The sequence below is a fragment of the Heliangelus exortis genome, chromosome 23 (assembly GCF_036169615.1).
Source record: "Heliangelus exortis chromosome 23, bHelExo1.hap1, whole genome shotgun sequence".
NCBI lineage: Eukaryota > Metazoa > Chordata > Aves > Apodiformes > Trochilidae > Heliangelus > Heliangelus exortis.
The window spans coordinates 4,591,131-4,606,682 of NC_092444.1; the positions used below are offsets into that span (position 1 = coordinate 4,591,131).

A 15,552-nucleotide genomic window follows, 5' to 3' on the forward strand; every position below is an offset into this window, starting at 1 on the left:
CAGGTCCAACCATTCCCCCCCCACCAGGGGTCCCCCAACATCTCCACGCCCTTCAACCCCCCCCCAGGGATGGGGACCCCACCCCTGGGAAACCTGGGGGACCCTTTTGGGGAAGAAATGGCCCCAAATCGCCACCCTGGGTGCCAGGGAAGCCTGGGTGCCACTCGGGACCCTTCCCCTTTGTCCCCCTCCTTCACCTCCTCACCCGGGGGTCCCGGGGGATGCGGTCCCTGCCCCCCCCCCCTCCGGGTGCCCCGCCCAGGGGGGGGGCGGGGATTCCCTTACGTCACAGGGAGGGGTTTCCCCGCCACCCCCAGCCCCATCCGCCCGGCGGTGCGGGGACAGCGAGCAGGGGTGCGGGGGACACAGCGCGGAACCCCGCGGAACCATGACCTCCCGCAGGTAAGCGACGAGGACTCAGCCCACCCTGCGTGGCTACCGCCGGGGTCCCCGTGGCTACCGCTCGCCCGGACTTTCCTCTTCCCGTTTCCCCCCGGTTGCCCGTGCTGGGAGTGGGGTGGTCACTCTGGGATGGGTCGCACTTGGGGTTCGGTCGCCTTTGGCCACCAGCCCGCGGTTTGTCCCCTCCGTCCGCTCGTCCCGGGGAGGGAAGAACGTTCCGCGCCCGCGGGAAAAGCCGCGCCTCGTCCCGCCGGCCGTGGAGGGGTTGGGGAGGGGGATGCTGAGAGGGGACCAAGCTTGAAAAGTTGCTTGAAATAACTCTGTTATTTCTGAGAGGGAAAAGGAGAGAAAAAAGGGGGAAAAAAAAGAAAAAAGAAAAAAGGGAAAGAAAAAAAAAAAAAAAAGATGCTTCGGTGCATCTGGTGTGTTGGTGGTGCCTCCCCCGGCTTCTCCCTAAGAAACTGTTTCAAAGCTTCAGTTTTGGGAGGCAAAAGTCACCCGAGGAGATGGTGTGACTTGGGGACATCGTCCCACCTCGGTCCCTTCTTCTCTCGTGTAGCTAAGGGGGGATCAGACACCCCGGGGATGGGCTCGCCCTGCACCGGGTTGCACCCCCATGCCCAGGGGCTCCTGAGTAGCTGGTTTGGGGTCCTTCGTTCTGCTCTGTCCTTTAAGGTGACCCCAAAAAAAGAGTTTGGTGCTGTTAGAGGCCAAGTGGGCTTTGGGAAGGCCTGAGGCTGGGGAGCAGCTGATGGGCACAGGATGGGAGTCATCACTTTTTGGGTGTTGGTGCAGCCCCCAGGAGTAGGGGAATGGGGTTTCCACAGCCCTGGGGAACAGGGAATAACTCTGGATATTCCTCATTCCTGCCATGCCAGGGCTGAGGGGCTTGCTTGGTGTGTGGGGTTTGGGTCCATCCAGCTCTGGCTGCTTCCCCTGTCCTGTGTTTTGGGAATGTTCTGGTGCAGAAGGAGCTTAGGAAGAGGCAGTGTTCCCCTGGGTTGGGTGACCAAAGGTGCTGAGGGGGGATGGAGCTGAAAGAGGGGGGGTTTAGATGAAGATTTGAGGCAGAAATTCTTTTGGGGGGAGGGTGCTGAGCCCCAGAGTGCCCCCAGAAGCTGTGACTGCCCCATCCCTGGGGGTGTTGAAGGTTGGATGGGGCTTGGAGCACCCTGGGCTGGGGGAGGTGTCCCTGCCCATGGAGGGGGTTGGGATGAAGCAGAGAGCTGGGACCTCTGGGTGACATTCTCTGCCCTGCTCTGGGCTCTCTGTGCCCAGAAAGAAGTCAGGATTTAGCCACCCTGCCCTCACCTTGCTCACTCCATCCCCTCCAGCAGCAGACTGGAGCAAACTGGGTATAATGGTGCTGCCAGCCCTTGCAGGAGCCCTGAGAATCCTGGCCAGGAGCTGGGGGGGTGCTTGTGTTGGGAGCTGCTTGCTCCCAGCATCTCATCCCACCTGGAGGCAGATGGAGGATTCTGGCTTTGCTGCTGCTGGGTCTGCAATGCTCCTCAGCTCCTTTGGCTTTGCCTTTCTCTCCCCGGGGCACCTCTGCCTGGCTACCAGAAGTTCCTCTTCTCTTGCCCAGCAGCTCCTGGGTCCCCCCCAGACGTGTCCTGTGTCCTCCTGCCTGGTGCTGTGCTGGCTCCACGTGGGGTGGTTCTGCCCAGATGGACCTGGCGGGTGATGGGCTGGGGTGTCAAGGGGCTCAGAAGTCCCTGGGGAGGGGTGGTCACAGCAAAGCCCAGCTCAGGGACTCAGTACTGGGTCCTTTTTGGGTTGGCAGCATCGTGTCTGCATCCTTCCTTCTGGGTCGTGTGGGAAGATTAGGGAGCATTTGGCATTTTTAGGCTGACTTAGAGAATAGTTTTGGTTGGCAAAGAACTTTCAGATCCCACTTGAAGTCCCACTGCTTCCCCAGCACCCAAACCACCTCTGACCCGTGTCCCTCAGCATCTCCTCAGCTTTGAAACCCTTCCAGGGATGGGGACCTCACCCTGCCCTGGGCCAGTGACCCTTTTGGGGCTGAATTTTTTCACCCCAAGGCAGTGCTGGGTTGCTGCGAGGCCGGGTACAGCTGAAGGAGGGGGAGCCACAGGGAAATGATTTCTCCCCAGCTCCATCCCAGCTGCTCCAATTCCTCAGGGACCATCCCCACGGCTGGGAATTCCCCTGGCACCAGCTGAGAAACCCTGGGAGCTGCTGAGGGTTACAGGTGGCACTGTCACCTGCTGTCCCTGTCCCCTGACGGATGCTCTGCTGGATCCAGGGATGCTCTCAGGAGGATCCACAGGGACTAAGGGATGCTGCATCCCATCCTACCCCTGGCACATGGATCAGGGGGGTTGGAATGGCTGCAGGAGCAGGAATGGGGCTGTGAGGCTCTAGGGGGAGAATTGGTTGGGATGTGTCAGCCTCAGCCACCTGCAAATAACGAGCCCCCAGCTGCTGCCCTGGTGCTTTTATTCCTTTACAACCCCAGCCTGCTGGGAGGACCAGTTCCCTCTCCCAGTTTTACTGGCAGGGCTGCAGAAAAGGTTTGGGGCTCAGGGACTCCATCACAGCTCTGCTGGAATGGCAAGAGCTTGGAAATTTGCAGATTCCCAAATGTGCCCTTTCTGTCCCTAAAATGGAGCTGCAAGTGTATCCAGAGCATCAGGGGGTGGCATTGCCCTCCCTGCAGGGATTTCTCCTCCCAGCCAGCTTTCCTGGGATGCTGGGAAAGAGGGAAAGGAGTTAACATCAGCTCCTGGAGGTGGATTTCCCTCCAAAAAGGCTGCCCCAATCCTGCAGGGTTTGGGATGGCCACGGGTGCCCCTTGAGCTCCTTTGCCCACACTGATTTATTTTTAATTAATTTTTTTTTTTGGCTGTTGTGGGTGTTTCCCTCTCAACTCTTGGAGAGGGGATGAGGAGAGGGGATGCTCCAGCAAAGTTGGGAAGTTTGGGTCTGGGGGTCACAGGTCCCCCTTGAGCTATTTTGTCCACACTGATTTTTTTTTTTTTTTTTTTTTTTTTTTTTAAAACAGGGGCTGCCCCAGCCCTGCAGGGATTGGGATGGTCACAGGTGCCCCTTGAGCTGCTTTGTCCACACTGATTTATTTTTAATTTTTTTTTTTTTTTTTTTTTTTTTTTAAAACAGGGGCTATTTTTTTTTTTTTTGTGCTGTTGTGGGTGTTTCCCAGGCTGGTGCAGGGCAATTCCTGCTCATCCAAGGGCTCAGCTCCATCCCCCTGGATCCTGAAGCCTTCCTGGCTGTCCCCTTGTCCCTGCAGGGGACCCTGCAGGCTTTGGGATGGTCACAGGTCCCCCTTGAGCTACTTTGTCCACACTGATATATTTTAAATTTTTTTTATTATTTTTTTTTTCTGAAAACAGGGGCTGCCCCAGCCCTGCAGGGATTGGGATGGTCACAGGTCCCCCTTGAGCTCCTTTGCCCACACTGATTTATTTTGAATTTTTTTTTTTTGTGTGCTGTTGTGGGTGTTTCCCTCTCAACTCCTGGATCCCTTATCATGAGGAGAGTTGGGAAGTTGGGGTCAGGGAGATTCCTAAAAGCTTGGATTAGCAGGGAATGGTTTCCCAGGCTGGTGCAGGGCAATTCCTGCCCATCCAAGGGCTCAGCTCCATCCCACTGGATCCTGAAGCCTTCCTGGCTGTCCCCTTGTCCCTGCAGAGGACCCTGCAGGGATTGGGATGGTCACAGGTCCCCCTTGAGCTTTTTTGTCCACATTGATTTATTTTTAATTTTTTTTTTTTTTTTTTTCTGAAAACAGGGGCTGCCCCAGCCCTGCAGGGATTGGGATGGTCACAGGTGCCTCTTGAGCTCCTTTGCCCACACTGATTTTTTTTTTAATTAATTTTTTTTTTTTCTGAAGACAGGGGCTGCCCCAGCCCTGCAGGGATTGGGATGGCCACGGTGCCCCTTGAGCTGCTTTGTCCACACTGATTCTGATTTATTTTTAATTTATTTTTTTTTTTTTTTTTTTTTTTTTTAAAACGGGCTATTTTTTTTTTTTTGTGCTGTTGTGGGTGTTTCCCAGGCTGGTGCAGGGCAATTCCTGCTCATCCAAGGGCTCAGCTCCATCCCCCTGGATCCTGAAGCCTTCCTGGCTGTCCCCTTGTCCCTGCAGGGGACCCTGCAGGGATTGGGATGGCCACAGGTGCCCCTTGAGCTCCTTTGCCCACACTGATTTATTTTTAATTTATTTCTTTTTGGCTGTTGTGGGTGTTTCCCTCTCAACTCTTGGAGAGGGGATGAGGAGGGGGGATGCTCCAGCAAAGTTGGGAAGTTGGGGTCAGGGAAATTCCTAAAAGCTTGGATTAGCAGGGAATGGTTTCCCAGGCTGGTGCAGGGCAATTCCTGCTCATCCAAGGGCTCAGCTCCATCCCACTGGATCCTGAAGCCTTCCTGGCTGTCTCCTTGTCCCTGCAGGGGACCCTGCAGGGATTGGGATGGTCACAGGTCCCCCTTGAGCTATTTTGTCCACACTGATTTATTTTTAATTTTTTTTATTTTTTTTTTTTTTCTGAAAACAGGGGCTGCCCCAGCCCTGCAGGGATTGGGATGGTCACAGGTGCCTCTTGAGCTGCTTTGCCCACACTGATTTATTTTTAATTAATTTTTTTATTTTCTGAAGACAGGGGCTGCCCCAGCCCTGCAGGGTTTGGGATGGTCACAGGTGCCCCTTGAGCTCCTTTGCCCACACTGATTTATTTTGAATTTTTTTTTTTTTTTTTGTGCTGTTGTGGGTGTTTCCCTCTCAACTCTTGGATCCCTTATCATGAGGAGAGTTGGGAAGTTGGGGTCAGGGAAATTCCTAAAAGCTTGGATTAGCAGGGAATGGTTTCCCAGGTTGGTGCAGGGCAATTCCTGCTCATCCAAGGGATCAGCTCCATCCCACTGGATCCTGAAGCCTTCCTGGCTGTCCCCTTGTCCCTGCAGGGGACCCTGCAGGGTTTGGGATGGTCACAGGTCCCCCTTGAGCTATTATGTCCACACTGATTTATTTTTAATTTTTTTTTTATTATTTTTTTTTCTGAAAACAGGGGCTGCCCCAGCCCTGCAGGGATTGGGATGGTCACAGGTGCCCCTTGAGCTCCTTTGCCCACACTGATTTATTTTGAATTTTTTTTTTTTTTTTTGTGCTGTTGTGGGTGTTTCCCTCTCAACTCTTGGATCCCTTATCATGAGGAGAGTTGGGAAGTTGGGGTCAGGGAAATTCCTAAAAGCTTGGATTAGCAGGGAATGGTTTCCCAGGCTGGTGCAGGGCAATTCCTGCTCATCCAAGGGCTCAGCTCCATCCCACTGGATCCTGAAGCCTTCCTGGCTGTCTCCAGGCTGTGATCCCAGCTGGCTCCTTCCCTTTCCCCGGATAATCTCGGCTCCAGGAAGCAAAACCAGGTCAGGGTTTTGGCACCGTTGGGTTTTGTTAATTCAGCACCAGAACCGGGAGGAGCAGATGGAGAAAGGGCCCAGGAGCAGCTTGAGTTCCCCTTTCCCTTTCCCTGCGGGGCCTGGGATCGGGGACAGGATCCACCGGAGCTTTTCCTGCCCTTCTGCTCCTGAACCTCGGCTCGGGTTGGCCCGGGGCTTCTCCCTCTCTGCAGCCGGGCTGGGGGAAGAAAATGCCTTTGGGTACAGGAAAATCCCAGCTCTAAGGTCCTGGAGAGGTGGGGGGGGGGGGTCAGGACCCTGCTTTTTGCCCCAGGTTTTTTTCTTTTTCCCTCAGGATTTTTTTTTCCCCCCAGGTTTGTTTTTCCTTTTTCCCCCAGGGTTGTTTTTTTTGGTTTTTTTTGCCCCAGGTTTTTTTTTTCCTTTTCCCCCAGGTTTTTTCCTTTTTCCCTCGGGTTTTTTTTTCCTTTTTCGACCAGTTTTTTTTCCCTTTTCCGCCATTTTTTTTCCCTTTTCCCCCACTTTTTTTTCCTTTTTCCCACAGTTTTTTTTCTTTTTTCCCCCCAGTTTTTTTTTTCTTTTTCCCCCCCAGTTTTTTTTTCCTTTTCCCCCCCAGTTTTTTTTTCCTTTTCCCCCCCAGTTTTTTTTTCCTTTTCCCCCCCAGTTTTTTTTTCTTTTCCCCCCCCAGTTTTTTTTTCTTTCCCCCCCCCAGTTTTTTTTTCTTTTCCCCCCCCAGTTTTTTTTTCCTTTTTCCCCCAGTTTTTTTTTCCTTTTTCCCCCAGTTTTTTTTTCCTTTTTCCCCCAGTTTTTTTTTCCTTTTTCCCCCAGTTGTTTTTTCCTTTTTCCCCCAGTTGTTTTTTCCTTTTTCCTCAGTTTTTTTTTCCCCTTTTTCCCCCCCGTTTTTTTTCCCCTTTTTCCCCCCAGTTTTTTTTTCTTTTTTCCCCCCAGTTTTTTTTTTCCTTTTTCCCCCAGGTTTTTGGGTTTTTTTTCCCTGTGTTTAATTTCTTTTTCCCCCAGGGTTTCTTTTCCTTTTCCCCCGGTTTTTTTTTCTTTTTCCCCCCAGTTCTTTTTTTTTCCTTTTTCCCAGAGTTTTTTTTTTTCCCTTTTCCCCTCAGGTTTTTTTCCTTTTTCCCCCAGGTTTTTTTTCCTTTTTCCCCCAGGTTTTTTTTCCTTTTTCCCCCAGGTTTTTTTTCCTTTTTCCCCCAGGTTTTTTTTCCTTTTTCCCCCCAGTTTTTTTTCCTTTTTCCCCCCAGTTTTTTTTCCTTTTTCCCCCCAGTTTTTTTTCCTTTTTCCCCCCAGTTTTTTTTCCTTTTTCCCCCCAGTTTTTTTTCCTTTTTCCCCCAGGGTTTTTTTTCCTTTTTCCCCCAGGGTCTTTTTTCCTTTTTCCCTCAGTTTTTCTTTCCTTTTTCCCCCAGTTTTTTTTTCCTTTTTCCCCCAGGTTCTTTCCTTTTCCCCCAGGTTTTTTTCTCTTTTTGCCCCAGGTTTGTTTTTTTTTTTTTTTTTCTTTTTCCCCCAGTTTTTTTCCCCTTTTCCCCCAGGTTTTTTTTCCCCTTTTCCCCCAGGTTTTTTTTCCCCTTTTCCCCCAGGTTTTTTTTCCCCTTTTCCCCCAGGTATTTTTTCCCACCTCTCCAGCTGAGGGGAGTTCCCTCTCTGCCTGTTCCAGCTGCTTTTCCATGAGCCAATTTCCCATATATTTGATATATTTAAAGCTCTTGATAGAGATATAAAATATGCAGGGTCCAGGTGCAGGTTTTGCTCAGAGGAATTCCAAGGAATATTTCTCAATATGGTGTTAGATGTAGAAATGGAAAGGGAAACGTGCAAAAAACCATAAATAGATGAAATATTTATATGCAAATACAAATAGATGAAATATTTATATGCAAATCTAAATAAATTAAATATTTAGATGCTCTTAGACACACAGCTCCATAATCCCAGGGGGCTGATCCCATTCAGAGTGGTCGTATAGGTGTCATATAAATAAATAAAATAATATATATATATATAAAAAACATAAAAAATATTTATATAAATAAAATTTATCTCTGTTTTATAAATATTTTAATATATCTGTCCAGCTGGAGGCTGGGGGGGGGTCTTGCTGGTGTAATCCCCATCTCTGTGCTGTTCACCCTCCCATCCTTCCAGTCGGGATGCCCTAAAAACTTCCCTAAAAACTTCCTTTATCAGCTAAAAATTCCAAGGGGGAGCTGTCTGAGGGATGAATCCCTAAGGTTCCAGTTCTGGAAGCACCAGTGGATCCTTTCCCTGAACTCTGGGTGGGATTATTCCCAATCCCAGGGCTGGGAAGGGGCTCCCTGGGAGCAGCATTCCTGCTTGGATGGGATTCCAGGAAATCTGCTGAAGGGAAGGAGGAAATTCTTGGCAGGAAAGCAGGGGGGAGGCAGGAACCCTGTGATGTGTCTGAGGGAGCTGGGTTCTGGGTCTGGGGGTTTTGGGTTTGGGTGTTTTTTTTATAGTTTTTTTGTTGTTGGTTTTGTGGGTGTTTTGGTTTTTTTTTTTTTTGGGGGGGGGGTTTGGTTTTTGGGGGTTTTTTGTTTGGTTGGTTTTGTGTTTCTGGTTTTTTGTGGGGGTTTTGTTTTTTGGGGTTTTTTTGGTTTGTTTTGTTTGTTGGGGGGGTTTTGTTTTGGTTTGGTTTTTGGGTTTTGTGGGGTTTTTTTGGTTTTTTGTTTTGGGGTTTTTTGGGGTTTTGGCGTTTTTTTTGTTGTTGTTGTTTTGAGGGTTTTTGGGGGGAGGTTTCTGGGTTTGGGGATTTTTTTTTGTTTTTTTATTTTTGTTTTTTTGTTTTTTTGTTTGTTTGGTTTTTGGGTTTTGTGGGGTTTTTTTGGTTTTTTGTTTTGGGGTTTTTTTGGGTTTTGGCGTTTTTTTTTTTGTTGTTGTTTTGCGGGTTTTTTGGGGGGAGGTTTCTGGGTTTGGGGATTTTTTTTTGGTTTTTTATTTTTGTTTTTTTGGGGGGGGGTTTGGTTTGGGGTTTTGGTTGGGTTTTTTGTTTGGGGTTTTTTTGTTTCGTTTTGGGGTTTTTTTTGTTTTTTGGGGAGTTGGGTTTTGGTTTTTTGGTTTTTGGTCCCACTGACCCCCATCTCCCAAGCTTTTTTCATTCACCCCCATCCCCCAAGCTCTTCCCACTGATCCCATCTCCCAACCCTTCCCATTTATTCCCATCTCCCAAACCTTCCCACTGACCCCATCTCCCAATCCTTCCCATTCACCCTCATCTCCCAACTCTTCCCATTTATTCCCATCTCCCAACTCTTCCCATTCACCCCCATCTCCCAACCCTTCCCTTTGCCCCCCATCTCCCAACCCTTCCCTTTGCCCCCCCATCTCTTCCCAACCCTTCCCATTTATTCCCATCTCCCAAACCTTCCCACTGACCCCCATCTCCCAACTCTTCCCATTCACCCCCATCCCCCAAGCTCTTCCCATTGCCTCCCATCTCCCAATCTTCCCATTTAGCCCCATCCCCCAAATCCTTCCCATTCACCCCCATCTCCCAACCCTTCCCACTGATCCCATCTCCCAGCTTTTCCCACTGATCCCATCTCCCAACTCTTCCCCATTGCCTCCCATCTCCCAACCCTTCCCATTTATTCCCATCTCCCAAACCTTCCCACTGACCCCCATCTCCCAACTCTTCCCATTTATTCCCATCTCCCAACCCTTCCCATTCACCCCCATCTCCCACCACTTCCCACTGACCCCCATCTCCCAAATTCTTCCCATTCACCCCTATCTCCCAACCCTTCCCTTTGCCCCCCATCTCCTAACCCTTCCCACTGATCCCATCTCCCAACTCTTCCCATTTATTCCCATCTCCCAGCTCTTCCCATTTATTCCCATCTCCCAGGCCTTCTTTTTGACCCCCATCTCCCAACTCTTCCCATTCACCCCCCATCCCCCAAGCTCTTCCCATTGCCCCCCCATTTCCCAACCCTTCCCATTGCCCCCCATCTCCCAACTCTTCCCATTTATTCCCATCTCCCAGGCCTTCTTTTTGACCCCCCATCCCCCAAGCTCTTCCCATTGCCCCCCATCTCCCAACCCTTCCCATTGCCCCCCATCTCCCAACTCTTCCCATCCACCCCCATCTCCCAACTCTTCCCATCCACCCCCATCTCCCAACTCTTCCCATCCACCCCCATCTCCCAACTCTTCCCATTCACCCCCATCTCCCAGCTCTTCCCATTTATTCCCATCTCCCAGACTTTCTTTTTGACCCCCATCTCCCAACTCTTCCCATTTCCCCCCATACCCCAAGCTGGGAGAAGTGCAGTTGGAGAGGAAGGGTTTGAAACCTGGGAAGGGTTTGGAATCAGCAGGTTTTGGGGTCCCTGCTGACCTCAGGAAGAAGAAGGGAGGACCCAGTGGATCCTTGGGCTTTGGAGAGGCTTCTCCACACCTAAACCTGTAATGTGGTGTTTGGCATTAGAGCCTTGAATTTTTGGAGCAGAAAATGGGATGGAATTGGCCAGGGTTGGTGCTCTTGGGGCAAACAGGGTCCCTCTTGGGTGAGGAGGCATCAGCCAGGACAATCCTTCCACCTCTTGTCACCCGTGGGTGGCTGTGCCACGGTGTGAAGTTATTTCTTCTCCTTTCTTTGGCCTCTACAAATATTTAGCCCAGAGGAAAAAGGGGAAAAAAAGGGGGGAAAAAGAGGAAAAGCCACCTCAGGAGGCTGTGTAGACAGACTTCTCCCCAAGGGACTGATGTCCTGGGGGCATAAGGTGACCCCAGGAGGGTTCTGACCCCTTCTTTGGAGCTCAGAGGAACCCAAGTGGAGCCTTGGGACCTGCAAGGGGAAACCCAAAAAGCAAGTGAGGAGGCAAAGATGTTTTGGGGCATCTGAGTATCTTGGGGTCCCTGAGCTGGGGTCTCCCAGCTGGGCTGTGGGGTGACACTGGGGTGACACTGGCAGAGGTTTTTCCAGAGAGGTGGTGGAAGCTCCATCCCTGGAAGGTTTTAAGGCCAAGTTGGACCTGGATGAGCTTCAGGGTCCCTTCCAACCCCTGCTTTTGAGGAGGTGGATGGATGGGACAGAGTGGGATAATCCAGGGAAAGGGAGTGAATCGGGCAGAGGTAGCAGGGTGATGGGAGAGCTGTGGATTTCTCCTCATTAACAATTAATGCCAGCAGGAAATGGGGACTGGCTGCAGCAGCTCCCTGCCAGGAGGGTGTTTGCTGCTCCTGGGATTTTTTTTTTTTCAGGAAGAAGCTCCTGGAATGCTTCTGCTGCTGGCTCCCCCTCCTCTTGGAGCAAAAGCCACCCCCTTGGGCCAGGCTGGGGGGCTCCCAAAACACCCTTCTCCAGGGACAGGACTCAAACTGTTGGGATAAGGTGCCCCAAAGAGGGTTCTGACCCCTTCTTTGGAGCTCAGAGGAACCCAAGTGGAGCCTTGGGACCTGCAAGGGGGAAACCCAAAAAGCAAGTGAGGAGGCAAAGATGTTTTGGGGCATCTGAGTATCTTGGGGTCTCCCAGCTGGGCTGGGGTGACACTGGGGTGACACTGGGGTGACACTGGCAGAGGTTTGTCCAGAGAGGTGGTGGAAGCTCCATCCCTGGAAGTTTTTTAGGCCAAGTGTGCATCCTGTCCCCTCCTCTTGGAGCAAAAGCCACCCCCTTGGCCAGGCTGGGGGGCTCCCAAACACCCTTCTCCAGGGACAGGACTCAAACTGGAGTTCAATGACCAAGATTGGTCCCAGTCAGGGTCCCACTGCTCATCTCCAGTTAAAACCAGTTTTCCTTCCCCCCCCCCTCCCAAAAAAAAAAAAACCAAACCCAAAACCCACCTTGCTCAGTGCTCTGTCTTGTGAGTGACATTTATGGGAAAATCTTTGCTGAGGAGCCATAAATGAACCTGATGCTGAGTGGGGGGTGGGTGTCACCCCCTCCTTGAAGGTGACAAAAGCCTTGGGTGCCCTGCAGCTCAGAGCTCTCCTGTCCCCAGGGGGTTGAAGCTTCCCTGGCTGCAGCCAAGGTTGTTCCACACCCTCCTTGGAAGAGCATCCATTGGGATGTCCCACAGAGGGACCTTGGGCCAAGGTCCATTTGCTGGTCCTGGGCTTTTTAACCTCCAAAACCAGCTCAGATCTTCTCCTCCTTTGCTTTGGGTTGGGGGTGGGATGTGTCCTGGGCAGGAATATTGGAGGGATGGATGCTCCTGGCTCTGGGAGTTGTTCCAAAGGTTGTGCTGGTGGTGGGAAGTTGGGGTGTTCATCCAGCCAGAGGATGCTGGATGTGTGGATTCTTCTGGAATTGGGTGAAAATAAGGTGTGTGTCTTCTCTCAGGGCTCCTTCTCAGGGCAAGTGATGATGAATTTCATGATGAAATTCAACAAGGGGAAGTGTAGAGTTTTGCATTTGGGGAAGAACAACACGATGTCCCAGTATAGGTTGGGGGCTGAGCTGCTGGAGAGCAGTGGAGGTGAAAGAGACCTGGGGGTCCTGGTAGACAAGAAGATGCCCATGAGCCAGCAATGTGCCCTTGTGGCCAAGAAGGCCAATGGCATCCTGGGGTGCATTAGAAAGGGTGTGGTTAGTAGGTCAAGAGAGGTTCTCCTCCCCCTCTATTCTGCATTGGTGAGGCCACACCTGGAGTATTGTGTCCAGTTCTGGGCCCCTCAGTTCAAGAAGGACAGGGAAGTGCTTGAAAGAGTCCAGCACAGAGCTACTGAGATGATTAAGGGAGTGGAACATCTCCCTTATGAGGAAAGGCTGAGGGAGCTGGGTCTCTTTAGTTTGGAGAAAAGGAGACTGAGGGGTGACCTCATCAATGTTTTCAAATATGTAAGGGGTGAGTGTCAGGGAGATGGAGTTAGGCTTTTCTCAGTGGTGACCAGTGATAGGACAAGGGGTAATGGGTGTAAATTGGAGCATAGGAGGTTCAAGTTGAATATCAGAAAAAATTTTTTTTACTGTAAGGGTGACAGAGCCCTGGAACAGGCTGCCCAGGGGGGTTGTGGAGTCTCCTTCACTGGAGACATTCAAAACCCACCTGGACACGTTCCTAGGGGATGTACTCTAGGGGGCCCTGCTCTGGCAGGGGGGGGTTGGACTAGATGATCTTTCCAGGTCCCTTCCAACCCCTAGGATTCTAGGATTCTATGAAGTGGTCAAACAGTCTCAGCAGAGGTCTGGGATCCCTCAGGAGAAAGCTCAGGATCAAGGGAAAGCAGGAGAAGGCAGCAGAGACTTCCCCATCCTCATGGCTGGAGGAAATGCAGGAAAAATGCTCCTTTGCTCCTATGGAAATGCAGGAAAAATTGGGGTTTGTTTGGTTTCCAGTGACTTCCAGAAGTCTGGGGGATATTGATGGCAGTGCCAGGATGCTGGAAAAAAAAGGGAATATTTTAGCTGTGTGTAGAGCTGAGGGGGATTTGCAGGGAATGTTTGATTCCTGGGATCCCTTGGGGCTGTGCTGGGATAAGGAGCTTCCTGATGGGATTTGAAGGCACCAGACTGGAAGCAGCCAAAGCAGCTGCTGCTCCTCTGAGGTTGGACAATTTTTATTTATTTTTTTTTTTTAGAACACCTGAAGGGGCTCCAGGAAATTTGAGGAGGGACAAGGGGTGGGATGGGAATGGATTTGAGCTGGAAGAGGTTGGACATTGGGAAGAAATCCCTTGGTGCTGAGCCCCTGAGGTGCTTCCCTGGAAGTCTTCTCCCTGTTCCAGTGTTTCTTCTCCCTGGAAACCCAGGGATGAGGCTCGGAACAACCTGGGCTTGGTGGGAGATGTCTTGGGGTGATGGCAAAAAAGCCCCATTCCAGGCATGGAATTGCTTTTTTTTCCTCTGGATAAAGATTTCCTGGAGCTGCTCAGCATCCCAGGCTTCCCAGATTCCCTGCTCTGGGCATTTCTGAGGGTGTCACAGTCCTGCTCAGCTCTGCTTTATCCCAAGAAGCCTGAATTCCAGCAGGAAAAAGGAAGCTTTGGGAGGGAGGAAATGAGTAATGCTGGAGGGAAGCGGCAGCTCCTGGGAAATGCAGGAGGAATTATTCCAAAAGTTTCGACCCAGTGAAAGGTTCCCTTGGCCACGGCTTCTCCTCCCACCCCAGGCCTGGGCTTGGTGCCAAAAGTGCCTGGAGCTGCTTCTGACTGAATCCTGACCCGGGCCCCAGTCCCCAGTCCCAGCCCCGGCCCCCGGCCCCCAGGCCCCAGGCCCCAGCCCCAGGCCCCGGCCCCAGCCCCAGCACCACTTCATTTTCTTTCTTTCTTTTTTTTTTTTTTTCTTTTTTTTGTTGCTCTGGTCTGGGGACCCAGCTCTGGTTCCAAGTTGCACTTTCTCTGTTTCCTTTTTTTATTTTTTTTTCCTTTTTTTTTTTCCTTTTTTTTTTCCTTTTTTTTCCATTTTTTTCCTTTTTTTTTCCTTTTTTTTCCTTTTTTTTCCTTTTTTTTCCTTTTTTTTTCCTTTTTTTTTCCTTTTTTTTCCTTTTTTTTTCCTTTTTTTTTCCTTTTTTTTCCTTTTTTTTCCTTTTTTTCCTTTTTTCCTTTTTTTCCCTTTTTTCCCTTTTTTTTCCCTTTTTTTTCCTTTTTTTTTTCCTTTTTTTTTCCTTTTTTTTCCTTTTTTTTCCTTTTTTTTTCCTTTTTTTTCCTTTTTTTTTCCTTTTTTTCTTTTTCCTTTTTTTTTTCCTTTTTTTTTCCTTTTTTTTCCTTTTTTTTTCCTTTTTTTTCCTTTTTTTTTCCTTTTTTTTCCTTTTTTTTCCTTTTTTTCCTTTTTTTTCCTTTTTTTTCCTTTTTTTTCCTTTTTTTTCCTTTTTTTTTCCTTTTTTTTCCTTTTTTTTCCTTTTTTTTCCTTTTTTTTCCTTTTTTTCTCCTTTTTTTTTCCTTTTTTTTTCCTTTTTTTTTCCTTTTTTTTTCCTTTTTTTTCCTTTTTTTTCTTTTTTTTTCCTTTTTTTTTCCTTTTTTTTTCCTTTTTTTTCCTTTTTTTTCCTTTTTTGCTTTTTTTGCTTTTTTGCTTTTTTTGCTTTTTTGCTTTTTTTTGCTTTTTTTTTTGCTTTTTTTTTTTGCTTTTTTTTTTTGCTTTTTTTTTTGCTTTTTTTTTTGCTTTTTTTTTTTGCTTTTTTTTTTGCTTTTTTTTTTTTGCTTTTTTTCTGCTTTTTTTGTTTCTGTGGGAAAACAAGAAAGTTCCAGTTCTCCCTCCCCCCTTCCCCCTTGGGATGGACTCTTGGCCCTCAGGTCCTTTTCCTCTGGGGAGGAGCCTCAGATGCTGAACTTTCCAGCCCCCTTTCCTGCCCCACTCCTGCTCTCAGCATCCCACAGGGAACCCAAACCAGGAAATCCTCATCCCAGGAATTCCCCTGGGAGCCTGGATGGACACGAGGGACAGACACAACCTGTCAGACCTCCCATCCCGCTCTCCCCCAGAGGTGTTTCCTTAGGTTTTTTCCTGCTGTTTTCTGGGAAGCACCATCCCCCTGCATTAATTGCCCATTAATTACCAGGGGGGAGCTGCTGGGTGGTCCCTGGGCTCCCTCAAGGCCCATCAGAGGCTCCCAGGTTTGCTGCAAGGAGCAGGGTTAAGTGCAGGGTGGGTTTTTAGGGCAGGAAGAAGAAGGTTGGGGGTTCCTGTTCCCATCACCCTTCCCCAGCTTCTCCAAAATTCAAGGATCTTGCATCAAAACTCTTTTTGGGAGGGAATCCCAGGCTGTGGAGCCCTTTTTCTGTTTTTCTTGCCCTTTTTTCCATGTGCATCTGGGATACAAAGGGATTCCAAGCACTGTGGGTGTGCTTGGG

General features: G+C 49.7%; 1 protein-coding gene across 1 annotated transcript in view; it reads left to right on the plus strand.

Moving 5' to 3' along the window:
• Positions 1–293: 293 nt before the first annotated feature.
• LOC139806803 (tyrosine-protein phosphatase non-receptor type 11-like) overlaps positions 294–15,552 on the plus strand; it is a 37,453-nt gene continuing 22,194 nt past the window's right edge. The window contains exon 1 of the mRNA XM_071766928.1: positions 294–402. Coding sequence (XP_071623029.1) covers positions 389–402 — 14 coding nt within the window. The 5' untranslated portion in view covers positions 294–388. The remainder of the gene's footprint in view (positions 403–15,552) is intronic.